Genomic DNA, 17,676 nt, shown 5'->3' on the forward strand with positions numbered 1-17,676 from the left:
CTCCTCCTAACTAAGCAAGACTAATTCGAATCTCATATTATGAGTACATCGCGTAGAGATGCGCCGCAAACTCCACTCGTCATGGTCACACCCCAGCAGCAGTGTAGTCCCCCTGCAAAGGACGGGGACTGGAACAACTATCGAGACATCATCATAACCCTATACTTGGAACAGAACAAGAGCTTGAAAGAGGTCATGCGCATTATGCGGGAGAATTACCATTTCTTCGCGACGTAAGCCTCTCTACCTAGGACCCTGGCGCGTAAGAGGTAGCTAGCTACCTTAGGTACAAACAGAGAAGTCTAACGTGGTACTCAGGGAAAAGATGTACAAGATCCGCTTCAACAAATGGGGCATACACAAAAAACTAAGAGCTCCCCAGGTCGCCGAGCTTCTGGCTCAGCGGGGTCGCCGCGCCGCCGCCGGCAAATCAACCGTATCCTTCGTTCACGGTCGTAAGATTGATGCGGATAGGCTTGAAGCGTACCTCCGACGAGTCTCACCCACCAGCCGGAAGGCAATTACGGATATCCTCGTCGGCAATGTTGTTCCGACCGATGCCCAGAAGCGTAGCGTATATGAGATTGTGTGCCGCACTCCGTCCCCCGAACCGAACCCGGTGTTTGCCCCGAAGCGCGTGGAGGCACCCGACAGCCTACGGCTTCCCGAAGATTGTATGCAGATAGTGCAAAGCTACGTAAAAGGCGCCTTAGAAAACGTCTGGCCGTTGACTCCTGACAAAAGAGTGATATGTCCACTCCGGCCGAGGACGTGGTTGGACCCCGTGTCATCCGCCAGACAACTGTTCGTCAACAACTTCAGAGAACAAGGCTTCCGCATGCTAAACATAACCTTCGAAAGCTACCGAGAAGTATTGTTACGGCAAGATCCATCGCTACTCGTCGAAACATGCCTTGCCTTGGGTGCACTCCTACAATCCGGACCAGGCCTTGCCGAGGCCTTCGTCAAGTACGCCTACAGCATGTCCCAGATCACCTTAGGTCCTAGACACCCATTGCACCTAATATTTGGTAGATTAAATGCCGTCGGACCGGCCGAAATGCCGGGTTTGATGGCTTTAATCATACGGGGCTTTCTGCAAGAGATACAAGCCAATTACTGCCTCAAGCCGACGTGGCTAGCAACGGTATATCGAGCCATGCTCAACAGTCGCTTTATAGGTGCGGATACGGCAACAAGGTACATGCAAGAACTCGTCACGGACCTCAATTCCTTGTCGCCACTGTCGGAGCACGACGCTGCGAAGAAGGCCCACAATCTCGACGACATGCGCCTGCTGCAGGACCACTTGTCGTGGATAACGAACTTCCACGACAAGCCGACGGAGGCGTCCATGTCTGCGCACACGCTGGCCGCGACGAGGGGGAGGAAGAACCCGCGGATGACGCGCTTCAGCTGCTACAACATGCTGCGCACGTTCCCGACGAGCCGCGGGGTCAGCAGCCAGGAGGCCATCGACCTGATGAGGGCGAGCCTGGCGATCTGCGAGGAGGAATTCGGGCGCAACGACAACGCCACCGTGACGCTGCTCGCCACGCTGCACGGGTTCCTGGCGCGCGCGGGCCGGGCGGAAGAGGCGCAGAAGGTGCGCGAGGACTTCGAGACGCGCTGGAACGAAGCCATGGGCGATACCTTGGGCGGTAGGATCGCCTGACCCGCAGCCCTGATGAATACCTACTACTTGGTGGAATGAGGGGACATACCGCATCGAGGTAACCTACCCACTGAGCAAGAATTGATTCTAGGGATCGAACCAAGGCTTGGAGTAACACTTAGTCCGTGCCCTAGAATCAACTCTTGCTCCGTGGATGCGGTACGCACATACATATCGGGTCTTGGTTCGGCTATAACCTTTTTTACCTTTTTGTATCAGTTGAAGGTGATTCATGACCGAAACTTGGTATGTATGTATATACCTAGATGTAGTATGTCCTCTATGTAGTGAGCTACGGCCGCATCGTAAAGAGAGCTGTAGCCAGGGGTATTCGTCAGGGGGTAAACCGAAGATAAAAATAAAAATAAAAAAGATTAAAAAAAGAGGTATTTTGTCAAGCATAGTTTATGCCAAGGTGATAGAGGTATCTCTAATGTTTAATTCTTTTCTTCTTCTTTTGTTTCCAAACTCATTCATAACTCATAACTCATCCCGCGAACTCCGCTGTGCCGCCGGCTCCTCCTCCTCCCCCCCCTTCTTCTGCTCCGCCCGTCTCCGCCTAACCAACTCGAGCAACGGCGCGCTCCAATCCGGGGCCTCGGGGCCCCGACTGATGCGCTCCAGATGGTACTCCCAGCACCCGTCGCCCAGCGCCTCGGGCCCCGCGGCCGCGCACACGCTCGCGTCCTCCGCGGCGCTGCCCGGCTCCGGCCACACGCCCAGCTCGGCGCCGAGGTCCTCGTCGAGGAACACGTCCGACACGATGCGCGCGACCTTGGCCTTGCGCGCGGCCCAGGCGGGGTCCGTGTCGGCGCGCAGCAGCATCGACAGCAGGTGTCGCATGCCGTCTTCCGCGAGGAATTGCCGGGCGATGCGCGGGCTTTTGAGAAGGCCGTCGAGGACCGCGAGGTGCAGGCGCGCGGCGTAAGCTTCTTCTGCTTCTGCTTCTTCTTCCCCCTTTTCTCCTCTGTCTTTTCCGTCTCCTTTATCCGCCGAGCGCTTAGTCGGCTTGACTAAAAGCGCCGACTTCAGATCATACGAAGGAGGAGGAGGAGGAGAAGAAGAAGAGGTTGCCGATTCACAGGTCCTGGCGAGAAGATCATCCCACGATCTCTCGAGGGCGCGGAGCGCGGGCTTGTTGTTCCGGATCGCGGAGGCGAGGATGGAGGACGCGAGGAAGTCCGTGCGCTGGGATATCGGGCGCTCTGTTTGGGATGTGCCGTCGTCGTCGTCGTCGCGCGCCGTGAGCAGGCAGAACAGCGCGTGCAGGGCGTCGGGGTCCTCGGCGATCTGCAGCCCGTAGTACATGTCGTGGGACAGGTCCTCGAGGTATTCCAGCGCTTTACCCAGCTCTTCGGGATTGGCGGCACTACTGTTACCGCCGCTCCTGGAAGACTTCACCGTCTCGAGAGCGGCGACGAACCCCTCGTTCTTCTCCTTGGGCGCTTTGACCACGCCCACGGGCTCGTAGGCCGGTGCGCCGGGGGGAGGTCGGGGCTGGTCGCTGTTGTTGTCCGGGGGTGCTTCCGGGTCTACGACGACTACGGAACGGTCCACGGGAAGGCCTTGGAGGGCCGGGTTTTCGTCCTCCGCGGGGTTATAGAGTTTAGCTTGTTTCTGGCCGGTCTGAATGTCCAGCTGCACGTGCAAGCCAGGCGGAAGATCCTGGTCGTCGTGGACGGTCTGGAATTCCTCCGTAGCGGAGAAGACTTTGGGGTAGCATTCCGCGGGGTTATCTGTGTGGCATATGAGTTCCGTCTCCGCGGACGGCGACTCGGCCGGAGGAGATGGTGGTGGTAGTGGCGATGGTAGTGGCGATGGTGATGATGATGATGATGATGCGTATGTGAATGAGAGAGCGGATGAAGCGAGGAGAGTTGTAATAACAGCTCTCTTTATGATATGCGGATATGAGTGTCCCATCTTATTTATTGAGTTGAGTAAAAGTAATGAGATAAAAAATAAAATAAATAAAAATAAATAAGTTGATGATAATTGGGTATAATTGAGTAAAGTCACTCAGCTTGAGTTTAAATAGGTACCTCTTAATGTATAAGTTGTATAAGTCAGTCTTGTAAGTGAGTTATGTGGCAACGTCTTTCGTTTAGGACAGTTTGCAACAGCTAAACAGGTACCTAAAGGTGGCCACGAACAAGAAGTAATTAATAGCTAAGCCCCAGAAACTAAGATAAGAGAAATAGTAAGATGAAGAATTATATCGAAATATGAGTAGAATTCTACATAAGTCTTTTTGTACACTACCCAGGTACCTATTATTCAAGATCAATAACTTCCACTTGGCACTATTAATACACTGCTAATTGGAATATAGAAATGTCACCTACTACCATAGTAGTGTAGGTACTTCGGAAACCTTCCGTAAATACAGTGCAAAATGACAGTAAAATAAAACTATTAGCACATTAGAGCTTACATACCTACCTACGATTATGCAATCCCTAATTGGTCAAAACACCCCCCACCAATCATGCCTCAATCTCTCCAGCGTCTTTAAACCGAACAACCAGAAGCTCGTTATCGCAAGCTTCCACTTCTTGACGACATCGATTCCGAACGCCAATTGGGCATCTCACATCCCACACCACACGACCCGAGATGCAAGCTCTCCGGACCAGAGCGGCTTGCGCAGCCCGGCGCGCGCGGCCCAACCCTACCATCACGACACCCCGAATTTCTCGTTCTTACGCATCCGAAAGCCACAGCCACGGCCATGACCACCACCACCATCACGCACCCGAAGCCGCGGAAGGATTAGGAGTACGTTTCTTCTAACCCCCCTGGGGGAATAACCATAAACACAAATATATATATATATATATATATATATATAAAGAAGAGAGAAAGAAAAAAAAAGTAGCTAATCACACCGAGAGTCTTAGACGGCGTTCTACGTCTTCGCGGCGGCGATCCCCGTCAGCTACGTCGCCTACTCGATCTCGCGGCCGGGCGCGAACGGGGAGGAGTCGAGCCTTACCAAGTGGATGCGGAACTTCGACTACTTCAACGACTGGGAGCTGCGCAACGCGCTGCGCAGCAACATGATCGACCAGGCCGCCCACGACAAGCACCTGCTGCTGCACGCGCGGACGAGCGCCCACGTCGAGCTCAAGATGCCCGAGTACGTGCCCCCCGTTTCCCGTTTCTCCCATTAGGGTGTTGTATTATTGTCAATCTAGCAACGGTCTTTCTTGGGGAATTCTATTCTATTAGGATTTCTTCTTCTTTTCTGTATACGAAAAAAAACATCCCAGATCCACCCCTGCTAACATACAACCCTTCCTCCTCTTCCCCCTCCCTCCAGACTCCTCTACGCCGGCTCGCCCTGGAACGTCCCCGCGGGCCACTACGCGAACATCGACCACGTGACGGAGCACTACCGGCAGCAGGCAGCCGCGGAGGAGGAGCGCAGGGCCAAGCTCCTGGCCGCGAGAGCCAAGGCCGCGCAGGAGCAGCAGGAGCAACAGAAGCTGTAGATGTCGTGAGAAGGGAAGAAGGAGGAGGAGAGGAGGAGGAGAACATCCTATGTATACAGACGCCCGCCACGTAATGATGTGTTATGCGTGGCAGAATGTACATATCATACATAGGTTAGGTTAGGTTAAGTACCTAAGAGAGGCTCTGATTGGCAAACCCAAACCAAACCAGACCAAACAAACAAGCTATGGCTATCGAAAACACGCCTCTTTTAAGTTTTGATTCAATATCTGTCAGAGCAATACTTGATTTCTTACGAGACTGGTTTGCTAAGACGTTCGCCCTCGTCTCGTTACGGTTTCTCGTATCCTAGCTAAATCTAATCCCAGATAACTCGTATAGGAAGAGTTGAGCGTAATAGGGTATGTCCAAACCAACGCTCCTCGAACGCTATTTCTATTCAACAATGTTCCTCTCCTCTCCCCTAATCAAACACCTTGATAAGAGTCGACAGCCCAAACTAAGCGCACGAAGGAGATATCTACCTCACCCAATCTATCTAGATCTAGCACCATACAACTAACTACCCAAAGTTCTCGAGATAAAGCGTGGATGTATATATATATATATATACATGTAGGTACCTAATATAAAGCCCCATCTATATAAGTTTCGAGGATATATATCACCGAGGTCAGACAGCAGTATCATATCATCAAGTTTTCGTGGGAATCAAATTACTCCCCCGAAAAGCATCGCAGGACGGATGCTAGGAAACGCCCAGGCCGTCAATAGATATATACTAGGTACCTAGGTAGACAACGCCACTAGGAAACAGTCGAGTATTATCTGATCCATCTTAGCAGCTTAGCATACTTCATATGATATGTTGGGTATGGCATGGTATTATACTAAATTAGGTACGAATGACTTCAAGAGCTTAATGAGGTACCTTACGTTAGGTTAGGTACGTATGCGTTTCATTATCAGACGAAAGCGAGATAACTACGACATACACACAACAACAACAAGCAGTCACATCATCATCATCATCATCATCATCAGGAAAAAAAAAAACAGGTAGTAATGTGCTTCAGCGCAGACTGATCTCATATCATTATCATGTATAGCGCATGCGCAATCGGTTGATGGTCATCTTTTTGCCTATCTACCGAGAAAGAACCGTTCCGTTCGCCCAATCCATTGAATGCAAGTGCAAAGAACCCTTTTCCTCCTCCAACTTTTCTTCTCTCCACAGACAGACAGTTGTTTACTTGAGAGGGATGAATCGAGAAGAGTGAGTAGCACCGATACCGGGTCGACCGTGCTTGACGGGCTTGCTGTAGGACTTGTTAGCCATCCGCGCAGACACATATACTACACATACATGTATATCCTCCTTCTCGGATGCATTAGGGATGAGATAGAAAAGGGGAAAAAACGTACTATGAGATAGAGAATTCGCCGAGGTAGTGGCCGACCATCTCGGGTCGGATTTCGACCTGGTTGAACTCCTTTCCGGAGTAGATGCCGATGACGCTGCCGATCATCTCGGGGACGACGATCATGTCTCGGAGGTGCGTCTTGACGAGGTCGGGCTTCTCGTTGGGCTTGGCCTCCTGCTTGGCCTTGCGCAGCTTCTTGATCAGACCCATGGGCTTGCGCTTCAGACCTCGGTTGATCCGGCGGCGGGCACGGGCGTGGACGACATCGCGGAGCTGCTCGGAGCTGAGGTCGAGCAGGCTATATTCATCGAAAAAAAATCATGTGTTAGCTTCTAGGGGAAAAAAATAAATATATGGAATGCATAAGCATCATCCATCCATCCATCCCCCCGCATTCAAAATAGGAATTCGCTACTAGGCAAGGTAATTCGTATTTCCATATATATGGATTTCCGATTGTAGGGGGAAAATAAAATAAAATAACGTACGCGTCAAGGTCAATTCCTCGGTAAGAAAACTTGCGGAACTGTCTTCTCTTCTTGAGCTCGGCGGCCTCCTCAGCGTTCTGCGCAATCCAAAAGTCAGTCGCAAAGTTCTCATCAATCTTAATTTAATCGGCTATCCCATCTCCCTCTCTCTCTCTCTTTTTTTTCTTTTTTTCTCTCTCTCTGTCCACAAGGTAGGAGCAAAAATAGGTGATGAAAAAACGTACGTAGTCCGGGTCGTCAGCCATGATTGCGGTCGAGGGGAATTTGATGGATGGTCTCAAGAAAAAGGATCTTCCGCTGATCGAGTGGTGGGTTTGTCGCTGTCGAAAAGCGAAATTGGATTTGGAGATGGGCGGGGGGTTTGTTGAAGTTCTCTCTAGTGGATAATTTGCGTTCAAAGCGCTTCGCTTAGGTTTGGCCTGCGCTAGCCCCGACTTCGATTACAGGAATTTTTTGTGTGAGGGTTGTGGCCCCAAGTCGTGCGCACGGGCCAATTTGTACTTGATAAATGACTGGTGCCAAGTGGGGGAAGTTATGGCGGTGTGTGGCTTAACCGTATACCATACTTCAAATGTACATTATGTATGTACATACATCAATACATGTAACACCAACTTGAACCTACACATGTCCATACCTTGCTCTATTCTGGAAGTCATTGCTTTAGGTCTTCTTTCATCTATAGTACCGCCATCATATCAAGATATTCTTGATCAGTCAAGACCGAAAGGATCTGTAACGTAAACCTACGGGCCTCACAACCGTACAGGATATGTACCTCAGATAAATATTAAGCAGATAGCTGTTCAATACGATGCATTAATATAGCGACGGCTTTGTCTTTTTTTATTGCCTTGCCTCGAGGCCTCTATCTGCACTAGTATATAATAATACATAGACACGGTGATGGACGATGCAGAACTACGTCTGCGACAAGTCCACCTGATTCCCAGTCCGAAAATAGCCCGTAGGGATATCACCAAATAGAGAATAGCGAAAGACCTGAAGTAAGTCGTTAAAAGACCATGGGCTAAAATGAACCCTGCTTTTCGTAGGCAACTTGAAAACTCCATCAACGCCTTCCCTTAAAACAACAGGCCTACGTCCGCGGCAAACGGCCAAAGCAGTGACCGTAAAAGAATCAGATGCGTAGCTTGCGTAGCTCTCAAATCCATCCATCATACGCACCATGCCATACACAACAAACTTTTTCGCTCGGCTGTGTCTCCCACTTCATAATGCCATGATCTTTGATTAGAATCATCAGTTCAGCTGCCCTTGTCGGCCACATCTGCCTTTATTTCGCCTTCGCCCCGAAGAGCCGTCATCTCGTTCGTCAGGTACGTAATCTTCTCTTCCTGAGACCTCCCCGTTGCTTCCATAGCTTGGACACGTTCGTTCAGCTGTCTCACTTGCTCCTCAAGTCCGTGGATGTAAGCCCATATGCCCTGGTCGGTAGCAAATATGTTGTTGCTTGTGCTATCACCGCTGCCAGCATTTTGCCCAGGACCATTAGTTGCATGATGAGAAACCCCAGAGCCGGTGGCCATCTGCTGGCCCGAATTCCCAGACGCAGACTGAGAAGCAGGTGTAGAGCTTTGTATAGCTCCCGCCGAGGCCGCGTATCTAGCTGCATCAACTGCAGAAAATCCAGGCACTTCGACATTTTCAGTATGAAGATGCACAATACGAGACTCTGGGCTGTACAAACCTGGAGGTGTGTGTCGATCTGACTGATGACGGTTGAAGTGCTGCTGCTGCTGCTGCTGGAACTGCGCCGTCAGACTCGGCGAACGCTGTCTGTTAATATTTGCAGAGTCATGACCCTGTCCGCCAGAGGGACTTAAGGGTTTAGGACTCTCCGTCATGGCGCTTTGGGCGTACATGGCTGGGTTACTAGCACCAACAGGAAGAGACGAGATGCTGGTACCGGGAGTCTGGGACGCATTCGAACTTCCGGAGCCACGATCCACATTGGGTGGATAGAGTCGACCCGTAGCAGACCCTGAAGGTTGAGGTGTTAAAAAAGGTGAAACGTAGAGTTCGAGTAGTGTTTGGTTACCTTGAACATGCTGAGCTTTTATGCTGGGTAAACTAAGACGGCGCCTCTCTTCCTCCGTTAACTCACCTTCGTTGGAACCATCATATACGACACCAGTCATCGCAGAATCATCGCCCCCAATATGGCTTGAACCGTCCACCTCTTCTTCTCCGAGAAAGCTTCCCAAGCTACTCCGACGACCCACACAACCGCCAGGGCCTTTGCTATGCCGCGCCAAAGCATCACCGCGCGCAAATTTCCGGTCGCACTTTGGACAAACATGCGGTTTCTCCCCGGTATGCAACTTAGTGTGCCGCTTAAGATCGTGCAAACGACGGAAACGCATCGAACACGTTTGACAAACATACGGCTTTTCTTGACTATGAGTCAGAAGATGACTCTTGAGATTGTGGTGTCGTGTAAACTCCGTCTCGCAATACGGGCACTTGTGCTTTTTCGAATTCGGCGAGCGTGGTCCGCCTTGCTGGTTCGGTGTCATGGGCATGCTCATGCCCCGAGCCGGAGGGGCTGGCATGTTGGTCGGGGGAAGGACACCGGGATACGATAACGAAGTGACACCTTTGTCTTCCATTGGAGCCGGTGGTTGTGTTCCAAAGCCCGGATGGTCGTGGCGTCCGTCAAGCTCCATAGGCCCAGGACTAGTCGTCACATGTGCGCCAGGTCCGCCGCCTAAGCTTCCCAAGCTAGTCGCGCTTTGAGGACTTATATCATCAGGCTTTGGTTCGGAATTTTGGGCGTCGGGAAGCGGTATAGAAACGGGAGGAGGCGCAGGCTGCACATCTTCAGCCTGAGGAGCAGTTTCGGGAGCTTCCTGATTAGATTCCTGGGGAATATCCTGGGGAATATCTTGAGGTAATTCCTGGGCCACGTCCTGGGGAGCTTCCTGAGGCCGGCTCATGGCGAGAGCACTTGCAGATAATAATGCAGATTGGGCCCTTAAAGCAGGATTATCGCCTGCGCCAGAAACTTGTATCTTAAACTGCTCTTCTTCTCTTCGTCGTTCCTCCTCAGCTCCAGTTAAGGGCGTAGGAGAAAATCTCGACGACCCAATCAGCCTAGCTGCTTTACTTGGCGATAGTTCGCGGTGGAGTGCTGATAATGCCGAAGATGGCGAGATAGGAGAAGATTCACGCTGTCTTTTAAGCGACTGGGTCGCGCGAGTAGCTTCAGCGGTTAAGGTCTCGACAGAAACAGGATCGGAGGGAATCGTAGGTTGGGAGGTATTAGATGAAAAGGGCGGGGCTTCCGTCGCGACGGGACCTTTCTCGGACGCCATAAGATCGGTTAAGGATTACCAAGAACACGATTGATTTCCCCACGAAAAAATAACTCGGTATCGACGTAGAAGAGACGCGAAGGAAGCTTGGGCGCATCAACGACGCATCGTTGAGCTTGATGGATAGTAAGGCTGGATGTGTGGCTGGAGGACGTGGCTGCTGCTATGAATTGATGGTGTTGTTGATGATCGCGGCAAGGCGCGTTGACAAATGCTGATCTTTTTTGGTGATTTTTTTTTCTTATTTTTTTTCTCTCTCTTTAGTACAAATGAGTGATAACCGTATCAACCTAGGGATACGTTATTTCTCTTGGTAATTTTCGCCGCCAAAAGATGGTTAATGACGATACAATTGCACTGAGTTGCGCGGGTAGAGATTCGGCAGGTCAACAGTGTGTAAGTGGACGACTGAGCCGCAAAGACGAGATGGTAGGTTGTGGATGAGCAGGAAAAAAAGTGCTTGGGGGGAGCATCAAATTGTGGTGGTGCAGGCGCAGGTGGCAGTGGCAGGACTGAGAACATAAGAGAAAAAAAAGAGGCGGAGGTGGCGGCAAGTTCCAGTTTATTTTTATTGGCACTGGAGCTGATTCGTGTTGGAACCTTATTATTTTGGTTTGGTTCAGCTTGGTCATTCCCGCACTGTAGCCTCTAGGTATCGCTTAGGTATTTGTATGCCGTGACGGATGACGTTAGGTACCTACTATACAATACAGTATTCACCCAACTAAGTACAGTGCATGCAGACGCTCTCAATAGTTACAACTTACAAACACCGAGAGAAAAACATTACCTCACCTCCACATACATTTTGTAAGCTTATATAAAATGTGATAGTTAGAATCTAAGAAAACTCATAACAGATAATAATATTACTACCCATCAACTTTTGATGATGATCAAGTGTGCTGCTATATGTGGGTAAATGCACATATAGAAGCTTATATCACTTACCTTAACCATACCTAAGGTACATGTAAAAATGTCGCTGTAGGGCTGTATGTGATAATGTACCTAAGATAGGTAGCGAGCATGTGGGTGTGGCAGTACAACCTCCACTAGTCATCATCAGAGTGCATACTGCATTCTGTAGAGAGTTTGTTTAATGCGTAATTCGCCTAAATATACTTTAAGTACCTAATGTACGAGAACTGAGGTAGTGTAAGAGGTGCACACACCTTAGATAGGCTTGGCCAATTATGGAACAAAAAGTTTTAAGAATTATTAGTAAAGAACAAAGATCGAGCATTATACAAATTTAAACATCCCGGACATCTAAGACAATGGTATTCGTCAGGTAAATACGGAGTAATGGCGTTTATTTCTTATTGAATTTTTAAAAACCTATTAAAGTTCCGGATTCCCGCTTAAAGCTTAGGTGCCTTCTAAAGGTATCTTTCACAACTTTTAGGTGAAGGTCCTAAGGTTCCAAACTGATAAAACGGGATATGTACCTCTACTGTATTTGATTGGGACTGGTAAAAATAATTAACAAGTAATTTTTAAAAACGTTCGTGGTTAATTTAATTTACTTAAGCTAATAACATTATTAATTTTAAATTAAAAAAAAATATAATCGGCATTTTTAAATATTTATTTACTTTAAAAATACATATAATGCGTATAATATAATATTATATTAATTAAATTTTTAAAATATTAAAATTAAAAAAAATTACTTATAAATATTATATAAAAAATTATATTTACTTAAAATTAAATTTAATTAATATAAAATATATATAATTTTTTTTAATATTAACGTGCCGAATAATTAAGTATTTGTATTTTATTATGCGTATAATACTTTTTATTATACGTATTATATCGCATTATACGGCATTATACGCTAAGCATATAATGCTAAATGCATTTCTAGTTTACCTAGCTATAGGTATACAGTACGTAGAGTATGAAGTACATCCGTTGTAGGCATCACCGCTGCACGGCCAGGTGTCTCCGCGGCAGATTTTATATTACAAATCTGACCAATCTGTTTTTGACATGAATATAGGCCAACTACATTTCAGCTATAAAGAAAAAAGAAAAAACTCCATAAGCTCAAGTATATACTAGTTAATTACTTGCTTATATAACTTAAGATGCTTATGCATTGTTCTCATTCTGTCGACGTAGTGTATTTATATCAGTTACATGAGGTATTAGGTAGTGTAGTTATGTACCTGGTGGAGTACCGCCTGAGATGATGTTGTTGGCAGTTGCCGTCTCTTTCCTTTAATAGTAGGTACACTACTAGTATTTCTCATCTTCTAAGCAGGCACCTGCAGGCAGGCAGACGGGCTGGCTGGCTGAAGTTCATCAGGTCCTAACCTTCCCTAAGCCTCGGCCAGTCAGCCCACCCCCAAATTTCTCTACGTTTACATTTGCCTACAATACAATATCCCATTCTAACCCATTCAACTTCGCTATACAAGTACTACCTAAGCAGTGAAAAATATTACCAGGTGTTGGTGTCAAGCCAGCAAATCCTCGTCATTATACCTACCTATGCAACCCCGTCACCCATAACCTGCAATAACACACATACCTAGACACACACAACTACATTGTAACCCCACAGACGCCAAGTCTATCTTCAATCGCCAAAAGCGGTCAAATACTCCACTAGTCCCGTCCCAGTTGGGAGAACTCCACGGATCATCAATGCTCGTGATAATGGAGCCAACCACCTGTTTGGGCCGTTCAACAAAACTATCTTGAAGATAAGTCTTACGGCAACTCAGACGGCAGGCTGAGAAAAAAAGAAAAGAAAAAGAAAAAGAAAAAGCAACGTACACTACGGAATACAGTAGGTACCTAATCTAAGCTATCTCGCGATGCGGCGCCCAGTACAGACATAACATTCAAGAACGTCACCTCTAGCCCTGCTCGGCAAAGACTTACTCCAAAGGATGTAACACTGAGCCTCAAAAGCGGATAGCGTCCAGTTATGATCTGCTATGTGCCAACCCGACTTTGGTCACCGTCCAATGCAGTTACAGGCATAACACCTATATTACAGGAAATATAGGAAATATTGACACTTCATGTTTATGTGCCCTAGACGAAGTCGGCAATCGACGGTGTGTCCCGAAATCCACGTCTTATCCGACCTCTTCGTGAGCCGAATTTCCCTTACCTCAGGAATCATACAGAATCGAGATATCTACAGTCATAAAGCGCCATTATATCCTATCATACTTCAGTAGGACTATAATAGAATATAGATCTTAAATTGAAATATTCATATTCTACGATCTTCTAACTTCTGCTATAGCATTTCCCCGTCGTCGATACTCTTATACCCTAGAATGCCGCTGACCGCCCAATAATAGACATGCTATAATAGCTCCAGCTGCCTCTAACTGTCCTTTTAAGGAACGCCGACCGATCTTTTTTGGCAAAGCTTCCCCGCAGTTTATAAGCCTTAATCCCAGTTTTCAAACCGGCAACTCCCATTGCTTCAACCCTTGCTACAACCCTTGCTATACCTATTCTCATGAAAGTCTAGAGATAAAGAACACGTAAAATAACAGCATGGCTCTTTTAAGGGGGCCAACTTCTAGGATTAGCCGCCTTAAACACCATACCAGAGATACGGAACGTAGTATCAGCAGCCGCCCAAACAAGATATAGGAACAAGTTGCTAGAGTGCTCTAGGTTCGGAGAGAGTTAAATCTCCATCCATATTCAGATCTTTCGTCCGTTGCCCAGGGTGATGTATGTCCATATTATAGCACCCTTTATGTGCTCGTACGTTATGTATCGTGAGTGTGACGAGACGTCGAATCACGCAATATCAGATCAACCAATCCATCTTCGCTTACTAATGATTCAAGACGTCTTGTCTCGTAATCAGTTGTTCGTGTTGCCGTTTAGGCTATATCGTGGACAGGTACAAGTGCCTATAGATCAACAGAGACAACATACTTGCCTTCGCTTTATACCGTAGCCAGTAGGCAATCCAATAGTGGCACATGGCTTCCGGTGTTATCTCAATAGAGCCATTGCGACGTGAGCTACAGATTGTGGCATTCTGGAAGAGCTGTACCTAGTTCAATATTAAGCTCTTGCGAAAAACATCACCTAGCGAGAGGAGATATATCCTTCTCAGTATCGAAACATTCTATGTTTTCCTTACGCTTGGAAGCTAAGCATATCCACAAGGCTCTAAGAGATATCCCATCGATTAGGTATGTTTCAAGCCCGCCTACTGGGTAGGTAGAGGAGAGGTTATACTAGAACAACTACCTTCCTCGGGAACCTCCGGGTACCAAGGGCAGTGCTCAAGTTCGTTGTACGTTGGTGACAACACAGTCCAATACATATCGGTGAACTTGAAGATTCCAAGTCCGCGAGTATGTTTCGTAGTTAAGAGTAATAGTTATATCAGGATGCCGTAGGGGTAGCGCTGATGTATGAGTAGGTACCTAGTCGGGTAGCTCCTCGCCAGAAACGCAGATACCTTAGGTACCCGAATATACGACCAACGATCCTTAGAGCCAGTGTTAAAGATATGGTGATATGTGAAGTTGTAGATTTTATCAGCCAATCCCGTACCGACCATATATATTTGAATTAGCAATGGGGCATGGGTACCTAGGTATGTAGTCTTTATCTTAAGGAGGTAGCTAATCGTAGTGTATAACCCCCGAGTTTATCGGGAATGAGACGAAGTCCTTTTCCTTTGGTGTGCTCAACTTGACCTTGGCTTTGAGCTGCTGCCAGGCAAGCCACCGAGCACGAAGTTGCTTGAGATATGTGCCATCAACTTAGTACGTACCTTGTTAGAAGCCGGCGGAAGCTTAATAATGCCGACGATGTTAGAAGGCTGTATACAGGAAAGTACTTATAACGGGAGACATGCTCTTGTATTCCCCAGTGCTTTTAACATCATACTTGTCTACAATTGGTGTTGAATAGGTATCATTTCAAACTTCACTCCCTATGAGTCTACTTTGGCTATTAGCATATCCCATGGCGCTTACATATTTTCCAGCCACCTACACCTGTTGTTTGGACCATGTACTTACTTATAGGCATACGGTATGTTGTCGAATAGAAGCTGCAGCTAAATTTAGGAAGCCTAGCTCGAATATATCCTTCGTCTAGTGTACCTAGACTAGCTGGTAAAGTTAGTTGATATGATACTTATTGCGGAGATGAAGTCTGGAAGTAGGTGACAACTTAGAACAGTATAAACTTGAATAAGAAAGGCTTCCATAAGAGAATTTATAAAGGCTATCTAAGTACCTCAGGTAGTTATAAGCGCCTTCATACTTGGTAAACTTATCTAATAATTATAATATAGTAGTTTACTTATATGTTCCACTTTGAAAGAAGCTCGTTTGCTTAGTTTTCCTCCTATATATAGATACTCCATCTTGAAAATTATATAGACCTCTAATGTGCGTAAATGGTTTAGGTAATAGCGAAGACTTATGGTCTTACAACATATGGCTTTAACCTTGATAGCTATATGAATGGAAAACTTGGACGCTAAAGGGGATCTACGACATACATACCTCCTATCTACATACATAGTATGCAGTAGTACATTTGTCATAATCCGCACCTATACGCCCGATAAAGTGATGCTAGGCAGTTCTAGACCGGTTCGCGCAGAATGGTGCGGAGCACTTGTGGTTAGTTAATGTATGGGAGTTCAGATGAGGAAGATTGCTGATGTATAAAGACTTAAGGAAGCATAGTGGTTGGGATGATCCCATAGGTTGTTTTAGGCTATTGGGGTCAAGGCAAATATCTCCATATTGCATCGATACATCCCATTAATAAGCGTGTTCTCACCTCGCAGTCCTTTCGCTTTCACTCCTGGGTGAAATCACTTGTTTTAACCTAGGGTACCTAGGCCAGAGCATTGGCGTTAAGCACACTTGAGTCAAACCTTGGATATAGTTGATGACATGTATACCTATTGCTGGCCATTCCAACATCATGCCACTTTTAATATAAAGGTATAGCACAGCGTAAGGGACTTTGCTCGAGTTTCTAAAAGCACTTGACTAGGCAGTCATAATGTATTAACCTAAGATATCTACCTATACTGGGTGTGATTACAAGTATATCAATCAGATAAACTTTATTCCTAAGCTGTCAAGACAGTACCCTTCTGGCATTCGAGGACATACTCGTTTCCTACATCACTCCAGAAGCTTCAAGTGTCCGAGAATTGGGAGCTAAGTTCACTCTATGGGTACCGGCAGTAAAATAAGCCCATGACGGAAACCTGCATGAGATATATGTAGGGTACACATGGCTCATGTGCGCAGGTAACATTACGCAATATATATCTAACCTCTGCTCCTATAGTACCTAAGCCAGCTGTAGAAGCAAGTCTCGCAGTACTGTTTTACTATTCCATTTGAGCGTTGGCAGAAATAATTTTTGAAGGTGCCAAGGCCCCAGAGGTCTTTTGAGCATGTTTCAAATCCGCTTGCCTGGTATGATAGGTATCTACTGCTGATGGGACGTTTGGAATCTCGACGAATAATACGACAGGAAGTATGGAAACAAATAACTTGATCCTTTCATAAGGAAATTTGAACCTACCTCACTATTGGAAGCTCGAACCATGGGCATTGAAAGTCTTTGTTCCGAATGTCTCAATAGGTGAACTCCTACATAAACTCAGGGGTTATGTTGAGGTCAAGTTAAAGTATGCATGGATTGAGATAGTCCGGTCTGGCTATGACGGCCTTCACATGACAAACGTATGGGCGATAGGCAATACTATAAATAGAGTCTGTTATAATTACCGCGCTTTTGGTGGTTGAATGAAAGTTCGTATCGAACTTTGGCCTCGAAGGTAAGGGAGTTGAGAGCATTAATGGTCTATCGAACCGTTGATTTGTAGACATCCCCACATGGCAATGGCGACGATAGCGTTCAAGCGGTTTCACCGATCGGCGTTGTCAAGGTTCCACAAGGCGCTTATCAACTTTTGCGTGTATCGATGGAGGTCCCAAAGAAACAACGTGGATGACGGGATGAACTTCATGGAATGGAGACCAGTCAGTGGATCGATTTGCCAGAGAGAAAGGGGATAACCGTCAGAGAAATTCTAGCCAGTAAGAGACAAGATACGCCTCATCACCCATGCCGAAATTGCAGCAATCAAAAGCAAGGGACATACGCGCAATCCATCCACAAGTGGCATGTGCGAAGGAGATCTGGATCAGGATCGAGTTGTTAGTCCACCTAATTATTTATTTACCCACAATCGTGGAAGCCTTCTTTTTCTTATTTACGATTCGTACATCTTGCTCCTTTCCGCTCTT

At 47.0% G+C, this 17,676-nt stretch overlaps 5 protein-coding genes across 5 annotated transcripts; 2 read left to right on the forward strand and 3 right to left on the reverse strand.

The window, feature by feature from the left end:
- Positions 1–81: 81 nt before the first annotated feature.
- Positions 82–1,675, forward strand: F4812DRAFT_458404 (Clr5 domain-containing protein; the record flags this gene model as incomplete). Its single annotated transcript, XM_047937358.1, has 2 exons — positions 82–233; positions 319–1,675. The coding sequence occupies 2 exons, from the start codon at positions 82–84 to the stop codon at positions 1,673–1,675; spliced, it is 1,509 nt and encodes a 502-aa protein (XP_047791192.1).
- A 240-nt stretch (positions 1,676–1,915) lies between these two features.
- F4812DRAFT_349521 (uncharacterized protein) lies at positions 1,916–3,975 on the reverse strand. The gene has a single exon (XM_047931714.1). It carries the CDS (start codon positions 3,596–3,598, stop codon positions 2,156–2,158), a length of 1,443 nt encoding a protein of 480 aa, XP_047791193.1. The 5' UTR covers positions 3,599–3,975; the 3' UTR covers positions 1,916–2,155.
- A 316-nt stretch (positions 3,976–4,291) lies between these two features.
- F4812DRAFT_458406 (uncharacterized protein) lies at positions 4,292–5,169 on the forward strand (the record flags this gene model as incomplete). Its single annotated transcript, XM_047937359.1, has 3 exons — positions 4,292–4,453; positions 4,576–4,814; positions 4,998–5,169. 3 exons carry the CDS (start codon positions 4,292–4,294, stop codon positions 5,167–5,169), a joined length of 573 nt encoding a protein of 190 aa, XP_047791194.1.
- A 1,018-nt stretch (positions 5,170–6,187) lies between these two features.
- Positions 6,188–7,621, reverse strand: F4812DRAFT_425006 (40S ribosomal protein S15). Its single transcript, XM_047933884.1, has 4 exons — positions 7,268–7,621; positions 7,044–7,120; positions 6,557–6,853; positions 6,188–6,450 (listed from the first exon to the last, which is right to left on the reverse strand). The coding sequence occupies exons 1-4, from the start codon at positions 7,286–7,288 to the stop codon at positions 6,381–6,383; spliced, it is 465 nt and encodes a 154-aa protein (XP_047791195.1). The 5' UTR covers positions 7,289–7,621; the 3' UTR covers positions 6,188–6,380.
- A 239-nt stretch (positions 7,622–7,860) lies between these two features.
- F4812DRAFT_425011 (uncharacterized protein) lies at positions 7,861–10,916 on the reverse strand. The gene is made up of 3 exons (XM_047933885.1): positions 9,106–10,916; positions 8,755–9,048; positions 7,861–8,700 (listed from the first exon to the last, which is right to left on the reverse strand). The coding sequence occupies exons 1-3, from the start codon at positions 10,379–10,381 to the stop codon at positions 8,312–8,314; spliced, it is 1,959 nt and encodes a 652-aa protein (XP_047791196.1). The 5' UTR covers positions 10,382–10,916; the 3' UTR covers positions 7,861–8,311.
- Between the last annotated feature and the right edge of the window lie 6,760 nt (positions 10,917–17,676).

The sequence above is a fragment of the Daldinia caldariorum genome, assembly GCF_022478825.1.
Source record: "Daldinia caldariorum strain CBS 122874 unplaced genomic scaffold F4812scaffold_6, whole genome shotgun sequence".
Lineage (NCBI taxonomy): Eukaryota > Fungi > Ascomycota > Sordariomycetes > Xylariales > Hypoxylaceae > Daldinia > Daldinia caldariorum.